At 35.9% G+C, this 20,934-nt stretch overlaps 1 protein-coding gene across 2 annotated transcripts in view; it reads left to right on the top strand.

The window, feature by feature from the left end:
* LOC149065759 (BCL11 transcription factor A-like) overlaps nt 1–20,725 on the top strand; it is a 96,150-nt gene extending 75,425 nt beyond the window's left edge. For both annotated transcript variants that reach the window (XM_089253441.1, XM_089253442.1), the window contains exons 2-3: nt 5,093–5,332; nt 13,211–20,725. In XM_089253441.1, the coding sequence (XP_089109567.1) occupies nt 5,093–5,332; nt 13,211–15,276 (2,306 nt within the window). In that variant the 3' untranslated portion in view covers nt 15,277–20,725. The remainder of the gene's footprint in view (nt 1–5,092; nt 5,333–13,210) is intronic.
* Nucleotides 20,726–20,934: the final 209 nt, after the last annotated feature.

The following is a 20,934-nucleotide window of genomic DNA, read 5'->3' as shown; positions in this document are numbered from 1 at the left end:
TTGGCACCCCCCATAGCAGCCATTTTCACAACATCACGACGAACTCTCCATTTCAAATTCACGATGGAAATGTTGTGCAGCTGAGAGAATTTCGTGGCGAGTGATTGCTAAAATAAAAAATCGTACAAGGGCGCCAAGTTGTTTGTGAAAGATTATTTTATATCCAGTAGCGGGAATGATATATACGCATAATTAACGTTAAAGCACAATTCAGCTGCCCCGTGCAGAGTGATGATTTCAAAAATCCCACCGTACCTTTTCATTTAGGACAGAAATAGATGATTTCAAAATACGAATCTCTGTTATTGAATCGATGTGGGTGCATTAATAGGAAACCAAAAAAAGTAATCAAATCAGTAAATTTGTTATTTTCAAAAATGAAAGACTTGTTTCCGATCACTTGTAAAAAGTGTCGTTAATCTTTCCCAGGGACGCAACTAGATGCTTGGTCACCCGGGGTAAGCGCGCATTTTTACGCCCCCTTGTAAATTTGGAGGAGAGGTTTCAGAATGAAATTTGTGCTAATGTAGTATTCCAAGATGGCAATGAACTGGAGCCCCTAGGCTGGGATCTTCGTTGAGCTCTCAGGTCAGACTTTTCAAGGGCACCCTATATAGTGATTTTATAGCGTGAAAAACAAAGTTATGAGAATCATCCCGGGCCCCAGGACCATGGCCCCCCCACAAGGGCGGGGCTCTAGCCTATTCTCATCATTTTTTACTTTTCCACGCTATAAATTAACTATAAGGCCGTTCGTGCCCGCAACAGATCTTAGCCTAGGGGCCCTGCTCCAGGTTGTGGGGGCCATGCCCAGGACTGGAGCCGCCAGCCCTACCCTTGTGGAGGCCATGACAGAAACATTTTCTTTTTCGTTTTATCAAATGCAGTTTTTTTAGAGTTTTGTCACTATTAGTCTATATTTCAATGATATGTTCGTTGGAAGTTCTTTTATTTCGTACATATTATTGAAACAATTTTTAGCTTCCCTCCCTCTCTTAAAACTAATTTTAAAAGTTGAAAAAGGGAACAATCATTTATGTTAGGACGTTATAATTTGTATGAATCTGTTTTCACACCGTCAATGTAAGGAAAAACTTTGCATTATAACGACAGAATTTTTATTTATTCATATTTTGGCGGTCAATTTAGTCAAAGAAGTTTTCTTCTGAAAAGTTGAATGTTGGTGAGTTCAAAGATGAATTTGACTCTTTGTATGACTGGCACCCCGTCTTTTATTATGACCTGTCTTATATGGGCGTCATATTCTGAACGGTCTCCTTGAAAAGAGATCTCGCAGGCGTATTGCCACCCTTCGGTGGATTTCATTCTGACCAGCCCAATCTTTTTCTCTCGTAACTGGAGAAAAAATAAAGAAAAGAGTCACGGACTTGATGTGTCGCCGTGGGCGTTCTTGGACAAGATTTGTTCGTTTTCGCTTTCACCTGAAACTTGTTTATGCAGTTTACCTAAGGTGGGGACCTTCACTCATTTCTACTGTTGTGGAAGTTCAAGGGGTTCATTTTTCGCCACGGCTTTGATGGGTGTGCGTGGGGGTATGATGTGGCGGAAATTAAAATGATGCATTTTGTAAGAGCTTCACGGCTTTTATACTTGCTTAATGCGACTTTTCAAATAGCCCTTCTATTTACACACAAATATTCTTACGCTTGAGTTTCTTTTCCGTTATTTCTAATAGTTTCTGCTTCCAGTCGCTTTAAACAATTCTGGCGGTCAGTTTAAACAATTTTCTCAGTCCCGGAAGCGACTGAAGACTCATTCACCTTTCTTCTCAACCCATTTAAGAATTCATTTTTATCCATTTTGAATATATTTGCTGTGAAATAGATTGCATTGGACAATCATTTTCAACGGTCAACCAGTGTGTCCGCGCGTAATTCTCGCGGAAGTTCAACCGGGGCAACAACACTTATTGTGCATCAACTAAATTATAAATTTTACATACCCTGACCTTCTTCAAGGTAAATACAAAAAGGTTCAGACTTCATGTATATTGACTTAATATATCTTTCAAACGAAGTGCTGAAACAAATTCACATATTTAGGTGATTTCGGAAGTCAAGGGTTAGAAACAAATTTCATCGATTTTTTTTGAGTTCAGCTTGACTTTTTCGCTGCTATTTTCAATTATTACAGCAAAATGAAATATAAAATCCCTGAATGACATTTGAAAGATTTTGCATATAGTAATGAAATACTACAATATAGGTTCTGTTAATGTACAGAAACCCTACCACATTATTTATTGTCATGTGGGATTCTAGAATGAAAGACATACGATCAAAATCTTTGTTGGTTTTCAGTAGGGATGAGTGAGCGATTGAAATGAATGCCCATTTAACATCCACTATTACCTGTGTCCAAGAGGTTTGAAAATTTCTCACTTATTCTGATAACCAGTCTACCAAAATGTCTTTTTTTTATGTTTTGAAAGGTAAATTGAAAAATAGGTTGCAACTATGCTAGCAAAAAAAGAAGAGTCTAGAATTTTAAATCTTAACATTTGAAGAACATATTTGCACTTTAGAAAAGTCATTTGCTAATCAATCGATATATATATATAGCCCGGACATCATTATATGTATAGGGTGGGCAAAAAAGTCCGTGTAGAAACTTTAAAAATTCATAAAAACCTGAAAAATAACCGAAATAAAAAACGGTTTGCATCGCTAGGTCACAGGAATTTTTTAAGACGGAAAAAAATAACAAAAAAAAAAACAGCCGATAAATGACACTGGTACGAGCACTTCGGTTTAAATATGCAAATGAAACGATTATAAGAACTTGCGCTCCTGATTCACAATTAGTTCACCGTTGTAAACCGTGTATGTAAACAAGGATGCTGAGTGCGAAGGATAAAGCTTTGTTGGTGAAGTTGTTTTACGTGAACCAGGAATCAGCGACCATTGCCTTGCGTAAATTCCGAGTTCAGAAGAATGTGAGAGCTGGAAAAGGGCCTGTAACGGCGATACAGGCCTCATAAAGCTTGTTTAGCGGTTTGAGGAAACTGGAACGCTGGAGGATCATGTGAGAGCCAGACGACCATGTTTAAGGAAGGCGCGTTCGCCGCGTGTTGCAGCCGAAATGGAAGCGTTAGCGTCTGAATCAGCTGCAGGGACCAGCAGGGCTCGTGAAGCTGCCAGACGCTTGGGCTTACCACCATCTTCGATACGCAATATTCTTCGTGGAATCATTGATCTATACCCATACATATTGCAGTCGTGCCATGATCTTTTACCAGCGGATACCGTACAGAGGGAAGCATTTGCGAGGTGGACTTTCTCCAAAATCGAACAGAATCCCATCTGCGTCTTTAACATGTTGTGGACAGATGAAGCTCATTTTTCGCTCCATGGCAACGTTAATACCCATAACTGTCGCCATTGGCGTACGCAAAGGGGGAGGGGGTCTAACCTTCCCTCAAACCGAGATTATAGTGTTATTTTGCAGGGAAAAACAACCCCCCTTCTTGAGAAGAAAAAGAAATTGAACCCCCCTTGAGAAAATTCTGCGTACGCCTATGACTGCCATATCTGGGCGACGTCTAATCCACGTGAGTACACGCAGAAACCATTGCATTCCCCAAAAGTGACAGTGTGGTGTGGGTTCACATTTTCGTTCATCATAGGACCCTTCTTTGAAACGCAGTGCCCAGTAAATGGGTGGAAAACGATTACGGTGAATGCGTAGCGTTATTTAACGCTTCTGGTGAGAAGGTCGTGGCATGTTTGCGTGAAAGAGATGCGCTTTCTACCGTCACGTTTATGCAAGATGGAGCAACTAGTCACACTGCTACTCCTGTCAAGGCATTCCTTATACAGACGTTCGGGGAAGACAAAATCTTTAGCAGGCGTTGCAGATTCCCATGGCCTCCTGTCTCCAGATTTGACACCGGCAGACTTCTGGTTATGGGGATATTTGAAATCCCGGATGTATCGATCCGGTCCATCCAATCTGTCGGAACTGAAAGATGCGATCCACCGAGAGGTGTCATGTATATATCCGGACCCGCTGCACTCTGCCGTTGCTGGATTTGTGACTCGTCTGTAATGTGTTATCCCCTGTGGTGGTGGTCATGTGGAACACATACTGCCGTAATAAACGATTTTTGGAGGCATTCTGTTCGTTATTTGCGTATCTTTTCTTTGACTTATGTACGTCAGCGCCACCTATTAGCTGTTTTTTTTTCCTGTCTTAAAAAAAATTCCGTGATGCTAACCCTGCAAACCATTTTTTATTTCGGTTATTTATCCGGTTTTATGAATTTTTAAAGTTATATATACTATAATGATGTCCGGGCTAAAGGTATCCAAAAATAATGGCTTATACTGATAGAACCATACATGTTTAGTTATAAAGGTGCTCGATAGGGTATTGCTCCAAGTTTTCTGTCTAGGTTGCGCATGCTCACTACCGACAAATGCTTTGACTCTTTTCGCTGCAGTCGCGCTGACTGCCATTCAACCTGTAGATATCGCAACGTGATCAATACGTGCGTTGACAAGCTGAATTTGAATCACTGATGTGTGTGAAACGCCGTTGCGAACTGAGTGAACTATGGAGCCTCTTACGATTTAAAACAGTGTATCTCTGCCGCAGTTGACTGAATAACACCTTCCAAATGCCACTAAGCACGCAAAAGCTTGAATACCATTTGAATACCTGCACTAATAGTGCTCAAATTAGTGCTTATTAACCTGCAAATAAACTTGATGTTTCCCTCTTTTATGCAACTAAAATTTACAACTAGTTATGTGTGGTTCTCTTACTATAAGCCATTACTTTTGAATACCTCTTACCCAAACAGCCTGTATCTTTATGTATTAGTGCCCTTAAATCTGCATTTCTACAGATTAAGTGCTTCGAACTATATTCCGTTGTTTATTGTAGGCAAATCATTTGTTGTTTACGGATTCTATGTAACAAGTGTCATTGCCTACTGCTTTCCATCGATGTTCGTGAATGCTTTTAGCAATCTATTTGCTAAAAGAACTATGTGCATTATTCAAATGCTTTGAATAAATCTATATACATGCATTTGATGCTCATAATTTTTTTTCGATCCTTTCTACAGGGGAGACAGATTTGGCGCAGGATATCCTGACATGCGGCGTATGCGAAAGAGATTTCCCGCTGAGCGAGATCGTCCGTTTCATTCAGCACAAGGTGAATACTTGTAACAAAGAGAACAACAGCCTAAATAAGCTGTTTTGCGTGCCTCCGGAAGATAGTGACAGTGACGACGAGCCTGACATCTCTTCCTCAACCACTTTGAAAACGCCAAACCAGTTCTCAAAAAGTTATTCTTCGAGAGGTGGGTTTACATTAGTTTTTAAATATCATATTTACATATAAAAAAATTTTCAATCTACAATAACGAATGGAAAATTTCAATGGCTTATCATGTGAAGAACTTTCGTTCTTCAAAATAGAAGTTTAATCAATAATCGCATTTGAAAAAGTTCACGATATTTCTAACAACGACAGCCAAATCAACACCAATATCCCTCCTTTGCGTAGCAATGCAATAGGAAGAGTAAGCAGTTTCCAAAAAGTAGCATTTAGCAAACTACGGCAACCTATAATATGTAAGATAGGGTGGGGTGGTCTGGATATATTTTAGTGTTGAAGGAATTCACAAATTTAATTAATCTCACGAAATTCAAGTGCATCAAGTGTTACTAGTACATCACCATTGAAAGCGAAGAAAATATTTAAAAATAATTAAAAACGTGTATGTACTACTTATATCAAGTAAACAATCATATCAATGGTATCATTGTTATGGTCTGTTTCATCGTAAACGTAAGTTCAATTTTGTCTACTTGAGGCCATCCCATAAAAGAGAAATACAGGCCAGATAGAGAGGAAAAATTTCTGTGGAAATTTTTTATTTCTCTCTTCCTGTTTGGAACCAAGGTGATATTTCTCTTTATGACAGTGATTGATGGATGTGGGCTGCCTGTGATCTTTTCTACGCCAGGCCCTTTCCCCTCACACTGATGGTTCCATCTCCTTCACCATGGAAAAAAAAGAGAAAGGCTGTTCAGCTGGAGCGAGATAGATGTTCTCCGTTTATTCGGTATTTAAAATCTCTTTAAATTTCAACTTTCGCTGATCGCAGTCGAATGACTCGCTGGTGATTGAACGTAAAAGATGCGATTTTTCTCTTTGATATATTGCTGCTGATTCATAGATTTTTGTTTAAAAAAAACTCCATAGAATGTAGAATATCAATCCTAAAAAAAGTGATACAAATGCATTCTTTGCACTGGGTTTTAAGAAATGGAGTGGTGGTACCCCCCCCCCCCTTGAATATTAGGGGGTATAGATATCTATTAAATATTATAAATATTTTGGTAAATATTGGGGGGGGGGGGGGGCTCGAGCCCACATGGGCCTTTTACAAGTTTACACAGATATATATATATATATATACACATTGTTTCACACCATACATCTGTAACTGCTAACAAATACAAATAAAAATTCCACGACAAAAAAATTCCCGTAAAAAATATGGATGTCGAATATATATCTAAACTATAGGGAAAGAAAAAGACAGAGCAGAATGGAAAAATTTAGAGGAGACCTTCATCCAGCAGTGGATTGAAAATGGTTGTTGTTGATGATATCAAAAATACAGCAATCCAATAAGAGCAATAAAAACAAATACTTATAACAATGTAATTCTAACGATATGTAGCCTGCTCTACGAATATTGTTTTATACCAAATATATATATATATACCTCTTTGGAGTAGCCTTACTGTTACCAGAAACAGCGAAACTTAAAAACAATATAGCGCTATTAATTTCTTTTCCCTTTGCGAAACAGTGTCTATATATAAAATAAAAACATGAACTTGAAATAGTTAAAAATACAATTCAAAATCCACTTTTTTAAATCCCTTTTTCTCTAATAATTTTATGAACGTTATACAAAACTATATTATCTATGCTATATAAAAATAAGTAAAGTATAATTAAGTATATTGTAGACATCTAATTCCTTAAGAGGTTTTATATTCATTTATTGTAGAATGTTTGTGTGCGTGTGTGAAATATACAATTGAGTACGAAAGACTAGGTTGTATGGGTGGTCATATACTCATTTTTTTCCTATAAAGACCTTGGAACTACCGTGACGGGAACGTTGATCCATTAATAAACTTCGGCAGTGAGTCAACTGTTCGCTTAGGTCCTGGGGTTCGGAAGGAAGGAGCCAGAAATAAAAAAAATAAAATGTGTGGGTCAGTCTCGCTTACTATCCACCTGCTAAATGCGAAGTCCCAACTGACTGTCCGTTTTCGTCTGCTCCCCCGATGTCCCGAAAATCTCCAAGAATGATAGATTGCACATTCTTCGCTCTTTTGCCACCAACGGATCTATTCAACAATTCAATATCGCACATGTCCAAACCCTACGTAGAGAAGACGGTTGGTTCATGGGGATGGTGATGGGAGAAGTAAAAAAAAAATCTAATTTTACAGAACTGAGATCAGATCGGAAACTCCCTCGGAAATGAAAACAGAAAGAGCAAAAGAGAGAGCACGAAAAGTACTATTTTTCCTCAATCTGATCGTTTTGGTGATTTAGAAAGGACAGGCCAAGAGGCAGGAAAAAAAAGTGTGGACTGGAAATAAAGACAGTGATTGATTTGATGGGGGTTAGCAGTGAAACTTTTTTTTGTTCATCTTTATGATTTTTGATCGGAGTTGACCCTAGTTCTTCTAGAATTCAGTTTCTGGGGACCTTGCTGGACACATATATCGCACTTTGGTTTTTTTTTCTTTTCTCTCAATGGAAACAAAAATTTATCGACTTAAAATTCTGCATATATCACAGGAATATAAAATACCAATTGATTTCATGAATGTAGTCGTCTTTGTAAATTTAAAAATATTTCACATTGTTGACAATGTTTTTTCCAAGTACTCTATCACTTTTCCAGTCTCAATAAATTCCATAACACTTTGGTGCCTGATATCATTGATTAATGAAAATGTTTATTTTATGATCTTTTTCTTCTCACCGTAAACTGATATCATTCATACCGAAGTTGAGTTTTACTAACAACCTGCGTTATTTTGGAACATTATTTCAAAATACAGTGAAACCTCGCTATAACGATACTCGATACAACGATAAATCCAATGATATAATCCTAGAAAGACACACTTCCAATTTGAAAAAGCATCCAAATAACGTGTGGACCTCAGATACGTCGTTTATATTGGAAGGGGTTGTGTAGTTATTAAAATAAAAAAAAATTAACATTTTATAGCCACCCCCTGTCCTCAAAAATCAAATTAGAAAGTTGTTGCCCTGTCTCTACTGAGACCAACAAAAATGTTTCACGTTTCAAAGTGCAATATTCGCTGAAATATTCGAATTCAAAAATCGGAGAACAGTTGGAAAAAAACAACCAGCACGTACAGAAAACGCTTTTTTTCCTCATTTGTTTTTCCTAACTTTTCTCCGATTTTTGAGGTCAAATATTTTAGCGAATATTGCACTTAGAAACGTGGACCTTTTTTCGGAGGGACAAGGGGGGCAACAACGTTTTAATTGGGGTTTTGAGTACAGGGTGTTCCTATAAAAAGTTTTTATTTTTATTTTAATAACTATAAAACCCCTTGCAATATGGATGAAGTGTCTGAGGTCAACACGGTACTTTTTCCAATTGGAATTATGTTTCTAGGATCAACGGTTCGCCAGTAATTGGCGGTGCCAGCTGTTAGCTATGCACCTCGTATATATAGGGGTGAATCTGACTTATTCTGCCAAACGAAAGGGGAGTGATAGACGAGTCCAAGTGGATCATGAAACACCCCACCAATCCTGTCCTATTTCAAACCGTTTTCGAGTTATGGTGGATAATCGATTATGGGAAAAAATGCATCGTCTGAAAAAACAAGAATTTGTAAAGTTTCTGAAAGACCTATACGCAAACTAAGCACACGTTTGGAAAGAATAGAAAAAATACTATAAGAGGTGACATCAATTTCATCGAAATATCTGGTTTTAATGGCAAGCTACAAGTGCTGAAAGTTTGGCAAAGTAAAAAATCAAATTGTCGCTAAAATTATTAATTGCCAATTCCGCAAACACCCTTCTAGCCACATTCGGTCAAATTTTCCAAAAGCTTGTCCATTCCGCCAGCTTCTGAGAGAAAGAGCTTACAATAAACCAAACCGTATCGTTTTTTTCTGGTTCAGGAGAAATTTAATCGTTTTTTTGCAATACATCACTGAAATCTGCTTTTGTCGAGGTAGATATTCGACGAAAATTCGGAATTGGCGGTTACAGATTTTGCCGACAATTTAATTCTGCACAAAAAATCCTATAAGGTGACACTACCTCTATTCTACAGGATATCCGTATTTAATGGCGAGCTACAAGTGCTGAGAAATTGGTGAAGTGAAAAATTGAATTTTCGCCAAAACATACTAAAATTATTTCTACGAACGCAGATTTCTGTGATGTATTGCTAACAAACGACCGAATTCCTCCTGAACTAGATGACCAATTTGACTCTTTCGAAAGCTGGTGGAATGGACAAGTTTTTGGTAAATTTTACCGGTTGTAGCTAGAAGGGTGTTTGCGGAATTGGCAATTAAAAATTTTGACCACAATTCGATTTTGAACTTTGCCAATATTTCAGCACTTGTAGCTCGCCATTAAAGCCAGATATTTCAATTAAATTGGTGTGACCTTATAGGATTTTCTTCGCTTTCCAAATATGTGCTTAGTTTGCATCTTAGAAACTTCACAAATCCAGTTTTTTTCAGACTTTACGCATTTTTTCCCCATAATCCACTATAAATCGAAAACTATTCCGGATAGGACAGGGTTGGTAGGTTGTTTCATGATCCACTGGGGCTCGTCTATCACCCCCATTCGGTGTATCAGAATAGGTCAGATCGGATTCACCCTGTATATTGTGCTAATGTTTTATTGCTGGTAAAGGGGGTAAAACAGATTTTGTCAGCATCAACTAAAAAAAGGAATCTTCAACCCGTGGCTCGCGAGCACCACTGTGCTCCTTGAAATACCCAGTGCTCGATGCTCGTGCCTAATTTCGTGCTCGCGAGCTCTCTTGATCAACGTTCCAAATTAAACACCCAATACAAATTTCATGCAAGGATTGAAATGATCCTGATTTCATGCATTTGCATGTCAAACTTATCGTAAGGGTGCTCTTGTTTTGATGATGGGTACAAAGGCAGTGCTCGCGACTGGAAAAAAGTTGAAGACCTCTGAACTAAAGAGTGGAGACTTCACTTTGAAGATTTGTGGCCAGTTCATCTCGAATTGGTGTTCGTGCAATTGTAGGGACTGAAATGAGAAAAGTGATAAAGAAATTTCATCCCATTGTAAAAAAAAATGAATTTACTGACGCAGATTATATAGAGTGTATAAAAAAAGGACATTAAAAAAATTACCCGCTTAAAAAAATATCTAGCAAACTTTATACTGCTAGTGGTGTAGGTTTATCAAAGTTTCTATAAATTTCTGCCATATGTTTATTTGTAAAAGCATATGCATATTATTGTGGTTGAAGGGAACATGCTATTATATATACGCATTTTATAAAGGGTATCCATAAAGAACCCCATTTCAAAGCTGCCGATAATTAGAAAATTGTGAAATTTTGTAGGTGACTTAATAAAGGGATGGTAATTCTTTCAACGGAAAAAAAAAGGTTCCAAATATCACCATCAGAGGGCTTTTCCATTAATAAATTACACATTTATCCACACTTTTCACCTGAACAATTTTTATTTCAGCAAAACATGTTCCTTCACATGATGGCCATCATTTTCAGCTACCATCTGCAATCGCAAGATGGCATGTTTCACAATTGAGCGAAGAGTGATTGGACATGTTGAACACGTGTTTGTGTGTGTGCCGTGAAAAGCTGTCTCTAAGATCAGGCAAAGTTCGTGGGTTGTCACGACTTACCAGATGTTTCAAATGTCCCCAAAGCAAAAAATCGCATGTATTGAGGTCTGGGGATCGGGGAGGCCACATATTATTTAAGCGCCAGCTCATGAAACGTTCTTCTGTAAACTTTATTTGAGAATATTCTTAACAAACCTGAAATTTGTTGGAGAATCTACAGGTTTTCAAAGTAATATTTCCTCTGGTGGCGATATTTGGAACTAATTTTGTGTTTCGTTGAAAGAAATTCACATCCTTTTTATTAAGTCATACACAAAATTTCACAATTTTCTGACGACTGGTTTCCGCTGTATGCAGCTTTGAAATAGGGTTCTTCAGTTATGGATACCCTGTAATTGAGCATCCGTTCAAGTACCTGAAGTGTGCTGAATATGTACAGAATACAACATCTTATATAGTTAACATTATAAAAACACATCTTCAAATGTGGTTTTCTCGGAACAGATTTTGGTCAAAATATGAAATGTGGCTCGCAAGATATAACTTAAAATCTATTCATTAAATATTCATTACATTTGATAGCTACATGCTCATGTATACAAAAAAAAATGATCTTTTAAAACACTGATACATCAACTGTACATTTTATAGCGCTTCGGATTTATGAAAGTAGTTGATTTTTTTAAAGTGAATTTTCATTTTTTAGAATTTATACATCAACCGAAAGTTCATATTTTGATACGAAAGAGGATCGAGTTGTGGAATGAAACATAAGAAACAAAATGACTCACATTTTTGGAGTGTATTCTTTACATCAGTGGTTCTCAACCTTTTTGAAAGTCCACGGCCCGGTTGATTTCTTTTTTGCGAGTGGAAGGTCTGGTCATACCCATTTACTTCCCTTTAGTCGTGTGTAAAAAAATGAAACGGTTAACCACTCACGGCCCTGTTTGACTGTCAGGGCCCGGTGGTTGAGAAACACTGCTTTACATGTTTCGAAAAAATGTTGCACGCCGCAGAATAAATTGAAAGCAAAATTTTATTGCCGATCATAACCTTGAATTAAGTATTGATAAAAAAATTACTTGACACACACACACATGCACAAACATTTTTTTATTATGTTTATTTTTAAAAAATGGTATATTTTTGTAAAAATTGATCATGTAGCATAAAAATTTCAATTTTTTTTCATTCACTGGAACGGGAAATTTTTGCACATTTTTCGAAGTTAAAAGCATAAGTCCCCTTGTTATTCTGCATAGTACAGAAAAGTGTTGTGCAGTAAACTGCTTAACAGGATGAAACAGCTAACTGAATTTTATTCATCAACTAATTCTGTTTTTTTTTTTTTTTTTTTGTGAATAAGTACTCATAGATGTATTTTATGGGGTACTAACAACGCCAATTCAGAATAGATGCCATAAATTTGGCAGCGCCTGATCCTCCCGATGTAACCGATAACCTCTCTACAACATTTTTTCTTGACATGATTTTCCTCTCTCAACATGATATCGTTTATCAAGATAAGTATCAACGATATTTTATCTTGGCTTCAGAGTATCGTTATATCGAGTTTTTGCTGTACCGTATACATATGCCCCTGTACAGGCTGTCCCAAATTGTTTGCACAGCGGATATCTCTGTAACCGTTGACTTTACAAACATACTTTCAATTACAAGAAGTTTAGAAATGACGTGCAGTTACTTAAAATCTTAAAATTTATTTTAGGGATCATACAAATAAGAAAATGAAGGAATTAACTTTTTATACGCTCTCCGTGTGCTCAAAAACCCAGTTAGAAAGTTATTTCCCTGTCTCTCATGGTACCAAAAAAAATACACGTTTTAAGTGCAATATTCACTGATATATTCGAATTCGAAAAGCGGAGGAAAGTTGGAAAGAAAGCGTTAAATGCGGGTAAAACGGTTTATAAAAATTTGCAAACTTTTATACCCGAAATAATTACATATTCATATTTCTTACTCAGAGTTTTGATTCTAACCATCTGTAGGATAAAATCAGTAGAAAAATGTTGAGTTTTTTAAAATGGGATCAACATTATGAAAGATTAGGCTATTCAATATACATTATATTGTAATTGTCCATAAAGTAGTTATGATTATTAATTATTCTTGTGTTGATTGTGAAACAATATTGGCTCTTGTTTTTATCTCGAATATACTTTAGTAAATATGCGTTTAAATTTCCAATTTAAAAATTTTGAGATTACATGTGTGCTAATTTGAAGTAATTTTTAATGTATGTGGATTTTATTTACAGAGCCTTGCAGTTACATATGTGCGACGTGTAAACAGTATCACAAGTCAGCGTCGAGCTTGCTTCAGCACGTTCAGCATGACCATGGCCTGTATATATATATGGATGAAGATGATGAGAATGGTCACCGCGCGCGCGCAGTTTCTGATCAAACAGAAAAAAGCACGGAACAGAGCTCACCTTCCTTTTCAGGTCTTCGCGTGCCTCTTCTGGAGCGACAACTTGGAACCACCACGCCTCCTATATTTCCTCGTTCATCTAGTCAAGAGCTACGTATGGATCTTCTGATGCCGCCCGCTTCAGGCAACCACATTGTGCCGGCCATTCAGTCATCTCCACCTCCTTTAATCGAAATGCGTCGTCCAGATGCATCTTCTCATGCACCTTCAATGCTTAGCTGTGATACACAACCACAGCTCGACTTCTATTCAAAACGACTCAGGGAGCTTGCTGGAGCCACTAGCCCTAACGCATTGATTTCTTCTCATGCCAAACTTTTGCAGCCCAGTTTTAACGCTGCCGTCACTGATAAGCCAAATTCCCATCATAATAGTTCAGAAGAAAAAGTCAGTACCACTCCTCCGCAACTGCTTCAGTCATCAGCATCATCTACTACCAGTGAAACGAACCAGCCCTCGTCCCCCAAATCTAATTCAAAAGCGTGTGAATTTTGTGGGAAATCCTTTCGTTTTATGAGTAATTTGGTGGTTCATCGGAGGTCACATACAGGAGAAAAGCCATTTAAATGTCACATTTGTGATCATGCTTGTACGCAAGCTAGTAAATTGAAAAGGCACATGAAAACACATAAGCGTAAAAAGAAATTTCCTTCAATCGGAGATAAACCACTAGCTTTGGATACCAGGAATGGTGTGGAAAATTGTGAAAGTGCCGAAGAAAAGAAGCCAAACAATAATCAGGTTAATGGTGAATACATATCAGACGAACATGAGTCAAATCGAGACAATGGAGAAAGTCGAAATATGGATGGTGACGATGATGACCCCGAAGACGAGGAAATAGATGTGGAAGATGACGATGAAGACGAAGATGATGAAGGGGATAATGGTATGGATTTGAAGAAGTCACGAGAATTGATGGTTGCGGAAGATTTATCTAAGAAACCAATGAGAAATGGTGTGTCAGAAAATAATGTAACCTGTCTTAAGATTGAAAGAAAGGACAATAACGCGATGCGGCATTCACTTCTGAGTGAAGTGATGGAAAAAATAGGTTTGGCTAGCATACAGCAGTACAGCGAGGCTTACAAGCAAGCTCTTAAAGAAAGTTCTATCGTTGTGAAGCAAGAGCGCTATTCCGATGGAAGTGCTTCGAACGACTGTTTACATAATATAGAAAGACCAGCGAGAGAAGGTACAAGAAGTGCTGGGCAATCTCCTTTAAACTTCAACAGCGCCATGGTTCTCAGTGCCTTTGAACAGTCCATGGGACATAAGCGAATTAAGATCGAGGACGAGAAATGGGGAGATAAGAATGAAAATACCAATATGTATACTGGAATGTGGATTGTGCCCTCTTACAAAGACCTGTACAGTGCTGACGGTAACGATCGTCGCAAGTCGAAAACAGAAAGTGCCTTAAACTGCGTAAGCCCGAGTGGAAGCGGAAGATCATCCAGCCCTAGGCCTGGTCCCAGCTTGAGTAACCCCCAGGGTACAATCGCCAATAGCCTCCTGAAGCCCAAAGAACAGCGAAGGAATGATACTTGTGAATATTGCGGGAAAGTATTTAAAAACTGCAGTAATTTGACTGTGCATCGAAGGTCCCATACTGGAGAAAAACCTTATAAGTGCGAGCTGTGCAGCTACGCATGTGCACAGAGTTCCAAACTGACGAGACATATGAAAACACACGGCCGATTGGGAAAAGACGTGTACCGTTGCCGTTTCTGCGACATGCCTTTCTCAGTGCCCAGCACGCTAGAGAAACACATGCGCAAATGCGTCGTCAGCCAAACAGTCGGCTCCTCGTTCATACTCTCGGATCAGCATGACCACCGCGCCATAAAATACGAAGTGCTTTCGGAACGGGAATCTGACTCTAAATAAACAAGATGCTCATTCCGAAAGGTCAGAAGTCAGACTTCATAAGCTCATCAAACCAGTTAACGAGCCATCAATTTTGTTTTTTTGTTTAACCAAAATACTGATTGTGTTTTTCTGCTTTAGGGTAATTATTATTATTACTTTAGCTAGCTTGATTGTGTTACTTGCTCCATAAGCATCTGGATGTCTTTCTAATTGTAGTTTCTGTTTTCTTAAGTACGTTGTTTGTGTTTTCTTTTGCTAAAATGTATAAAGCCTCTGTCCACACTTGTGAAAAAGATACATATATAGCGTGAATTTACATTGTTAAACAGGTAGAGGAAATCCCTCCTCACGTTGGTCTTTGAAAGTTGTTTGAGTGTTATTCATTTGAATTTATAATTCTTCTATTTCACAAGAGAAAAATTTTAATTGGAAACATGAATTTTTGCACTGGAATGCTTCTTTTTATATGTATAAAGAATATATGCATCTTCTTCACGAATTGGTACATTATTTTGTTTCTTTTGTGTTCTATGTTTTTGTGAGGAAACTTATCACATGCTCTTGGACTGATTTACTCATCAAAGTGCCAGTATTTATGGTATATTTCTTTGTGCCAGTATTTCACATAGGCCCATGTTGAAGCCTATAAATGTTTATTTCTGTAATTTTTACAACTTTTGGTATTACTTGAAGTTTTACTGCACTGTGGAATGGTTATTGGTATTGGTTCTTTTTTTTCCCCAAATTAAGAGTTCAGTGTGTTCTTATAGATTTTTATTTAAATTAATCCTCAAGTTGTGAAAAATCAATGAATTTCTATTATCAAATTTTGTCATGTCATAAATGTGTGTCAAAAAGTCAATCGCCTGCATTTGATTCACAAGCTGATTTTAGGCAAAGGTTAAATTGTTTATATTGTTGATGTGCAGAAAAGTATAATTGGTTTCTTTTGAGAACATGGTTGTTGATAAATCTTTTCTTAAGATTGTTCATTATTATATGTATGTGAGTGTAAGTGTTATATGTATGAACTCCATCATTTAACATGAAATTCAAGCTCCTAGTCGGTATTGATTCAAAAAGTCAGTTACTCAAATTCTCTATATGCTGTTTTCAAAACATAAGCAGGGAATATCCTACAAATTAAATTAGTTATTTTTTCTATATTTCATTTTTATTTTGAATCGATCAGTGTGCTAGTTTATGGATTTATGATCAATTTTCAAAAACATTTTTATTAGTATTTTGTCTGTATTGAGTTTTTTTAAGAGTGGGTAACTGAATTGAAGCAATTAATTGCATAAGAAAAACTGTCATATTCTTGCCAGTAGTTGTCACTGAAACAAACTGAATTCCCCCTATCGAAAAAAAAATGTTCTATTGTGAATAAGATTGAGCTTCAAAATGAGCTTGAATTTTATTGTTGATTGATGTATGGAAATTAGAAGACTGAATCTTTTTTTCTTTGTAATCTAGAAGAGCTTTGATGTGAACACACTACAGCAATTGATTACCTCTGGGTGCTATTTGTGCCACTGCAAAGTAAATGATTTATTGTTAATGATCGTAACCAGCTTGTATCAAAAGTCTGTTATGTACTGATGTTACTTTTTGATTCATGTTTTCTATGAGTGTTTTTTAAAATGAGTATTGTGGGAGTTGTATAATGTCTTCTGTAGTCTTGTAGCTCCTGAACTCTTGTAGGTTTTAATGTATTCTAGAAACTCTGGTAATAACTTTTTTTAAATCCCAAATTACCATGTCAAAGTTTTGATGTTCATGTATACACAATGTTATTTTTCCATGAAATGTGAGAAAGACTGACACCTCATGATAAGTGCCCCTGTTAAGATATACCTCAATGAACTTTTCTACACTGTCAGTTTAATCATCGTCTTTGACCGCGATGTAAAACTCTGGTCCAAATCATGATTGCCTGTACTTTCTCAATTTTTTTCTCCTTTTTGTAGTTTGGTGTTGATCAAGTCAACAGATTTTGTCGTTCTTGGGCATCCATGCGATTTTGTGGTAATAGAATTAATGCTATTACATTTGATAAATGACCACAACTATATCTTTTAACAAGGTAATTTTAAGACATTATCGTGTCTTTTCTATACATTTCATCGCACATAAAAAGAAATTCGGGTCAATGAATAGGTTCTGGTGAGCAGCAGCAGATTTTGCGTCAATATTTTTAATATGGTTTTATTTTTGCAGTACATAGTCTGCTCAAAAAACTTATGCATTCATTCTGTAATTTCCTTTTACACTTAAACAACTGATATCAGTCAGTATGGAAAACTTTTGCCAAATTAGTTCGTTAATTGAAATTATCGAACGTGAATCGTGATTTTGGCAGCCTGAAAAATCTTACTTGTGATATCCTATTATTCTATCAATATTAAAAACCACATCTGTTGCTGAAACCCGAATAATGATTTCGTAATCACCCACTCTCTGAACAATAGTTCAAATCTGGATCTTTCGTCAAAGCCCATATACGCTGTATTATACCAGAATAAAGGCAAATATTCTAATTTATTCCATCTATAGTAAAAGATATTCAATTACTTTAAGCAAAAAAATATCAATGTTAATATCATTTTGAAAGTGCCTGTTTCCACTTGCCGCAAATCATTTGTCATTTGATTAGCATTAGTTACAAAATTAACCACTGTAGGCCTATCCCTCTTTTTTACCAGTTGATTTTATGCCTTGATCAATCCGATTTGTGATGATTTTTTTTACAAATTCAGACTTCAATGTCCATTTGTGCTCCAATCAGCTAATTTTGCATATTCTATGATTAACAAAAAAAAGCTATTGCATTTTTCTTAATTTTTAGCAACGCATTAACCATTCATATCTCGCTCTAGTGGTTTTCATATCGACAAAGCAATTCTAATTTTTGCAGAGACGATCATCGTCAAATGAACTGGGACCGCGAGGAAATACTATGTGTTTTCCCGGTGTACTTTGGTAATTTTTCAAAGAAATGAAAAATACATTAATTTTCAGGTGTGCATTTATAGTGACAAAAAATAAAGCCAAATACCTCATGACACCTCATTTTTAAATCGATAAATGGTTAAAAAGAAATTCTCAGAATGAGGTTCAAAGTTGATAATTAACTTTTGAGATAATTCGTCGTTTTATATACACTTGCATCTACCCACTTGAGTATTTGAAAGAATATTTTTTTAATTATTGAGACTGTTGAGCTGCTCAAAGAAGGTTAAACGTGGAATAAAAAAAAAACCATCTCAATTACCTCACTTCTTACGGGTAGGCAAGTCTAAAGAATGAAATTCGAACATTATTGGAAAGGAAAAATAATTTCCTTTTGAAAATATGTAATGACTGAAAAAAACTTCTATCATGTGAAATACTTTCGAAGAATATCTCGTGTATTGTATGTGTACCCATCACCTCAGAATGAAATAATATATATATATATACTTATACATATGTAAAATAATAACGATGCATACATACTCTTTTTATATCTGTCATTGTTTTGAATTATACCTCCGTACGTTACAAATTGTGCCAACCATTATGAATTCGAATGTTTTGAAGTTGTTGATGGTCAATAAATAGTAAGTATTATAGAAAAATTATTGCGCATGTGTGTGCATCATGAATAATGAATTTTTTTTTTTTTTTCCTTTTGTAAGAAATGTCTTCCCAAGCACCTAAGCAGTATTATTAGGATGGCTTATGTGCAGGTTGAAGCTGTGTTAATGCTATGAACTTAAACAAGTGATGCTTCTCAATATAAAAATCAAACATTCAAACTTTTGCAATATCGTAATGTATATTTGCCAGCGATTTTTTGATGCAAGAGAAACTTGATAACATGCTGAAATTAAGTGTGGGAAAATGTTCTTGTGCTTCACGTCCGGCAGTAGGCTTACATGTCCCGAAGCGTTTTCTAAAATTTATTTTTGTCCCTCAGCAATGCTCAATTCTGCAACACATCTCTATTTTTTAATTATTTAATTTATTAAATAGCATTCATCCATCTTCCATTTCCAAGAAGATTCCATTTAAACAGATGAGAGATCGATTTTCTGAAATTCAACTATTTGCAACAATATTTTTTTTGATAAAAACTAAGAAGTAAATGTATCGATATTGCTAATCGTTTCTTAAAAATACTGTATACATACGTATTGATTTATATATTGCAGAATATTGGCTTAACTCAGCTTCACCTCGTATAACAAGTCGTCTAATAATTTTTATAGGTATTTCTTATTCTGTAATTGTAAAAAAAAAAAAAGATATTACACGCGTTATTTTTATCATTATATTATTTTTGAGAAATGCATGGGGTTTATCTTTTCTTATTATATGCTAACGAATTTGAGTGTAAATAAGAAAGTACACTGAATCGGTGGAGTAATGTGAATGTGCGATCTTTTTTCTTTCTTTTCAAATTTTGTTGACCCATTCGCTATAGCCAAAAAAACCATGCCATTCACAAGGCCTACTTCAGCCGGTGACTTCACGATAGTAGGTATTTGTGTGTATGGGAATCGTACAAAGATTTTTACCTCCAAGGTACAGATTGGTTACATATTTTGCTTTACTTTCATTTTGTTCATTATTCAGTTATTCTTGTATTTTCATAAAAGCCTACATTTTTTTCTTTTTTAAAAAAGCGCTGTTGTTCGTGATTTGTTTCTTTTTCTAACTAGGAAAGTATCCACGACCTAATGTTAATGAAATCTGTGTCAGTGAAACTGGTTTTATGGTCCAGTGCCTTTAGATAGAATTATGATAAAACGACAATCACGACAAATGTAACAAAATTACATCGCATATTTGCCGTTATCTCTGATAACAATCGTGAACATTTTTCATGTTGATGAAAAATCCACTGAAATCATCAGTTATGTATGATTACTCAAGATAACGATTAAAATCGCTCAACTCAGTATGATTGTTTTATACGGTAATGCTAATGCTCAATCTGCATAAACATAGTATTTATATTATTTTTACCTTTCTAATAATTCTAATGAAACAATTCCAGCACAAGATATTTAAGAAAAGAAAACATACTTCGTATTTATGTTGAGATATTTTAGTTTTTAAAGTTTTGCACGAACACGGCGCTTAAAGGCTACATTATCGTCATTTGTTTATCAAGAGGTTTTTGATTGTTTATTTCCAGTTTTATTTTTCTTTCACGTAATTGTTTTATTTGTATTTCTTTGTATTTTTTTTTTTTTTTTTTTTTGTGTTTGATTGTGCTTGATATTGTGTAACCTTATAGCTTTTACTATATTGATCTTGCATTTTGTCTAGTTTGTTTTTGTGTAGTTCTTTTTTGCCAGTATTAGTTTTGATTTTTTTCTCTCCATTTCAATCTGGAAGAAAATGTATATTAGTATGTTGTGAAAACAGATTTTATTTATGAATGAAATTTATGAATTAAATGCTTGTCAAACAATAATTCTCTCGTCCGATTCATTTTTCTCACAATTACTTTTCAAGTAATTCTTCCAGGGAACTCGAGTATGGAGTGTGTATATCTCTGAGTAAAACAATATTACGAGGACTGTTCAATAAAGAATGACCGATTTTTTTTTTATTGAAATTGTGTCGCAACTACCCGAACGAAAATTATATATTTCAATACACCTATATATCTTCGGCCTCTAT

Source organism: Pholcus phalangioides, unplaced genomic scaffold (assembly GCF_987345545.1).
Source record: "Pholcus phalangioides strain wild (caught in Gottingen) unplaced genomic scaffold, Ppha-v1.0 ptg000039l_1, whole genome shotgun sequence".
In the NCBI taxonomy this organism is placed as follows: domain Eukaryota; kingdom Metazoa; phylum Arthropoda; class Arachnida; order Araneae; family Pholcidae; genus Pholcus; species Pholcus phalangioides.
The sequence above is the reverse complement of the archived record's forward strand: the minus strand, read 5'-3'. Positions and strand labels throughout refer to the sequence as shown.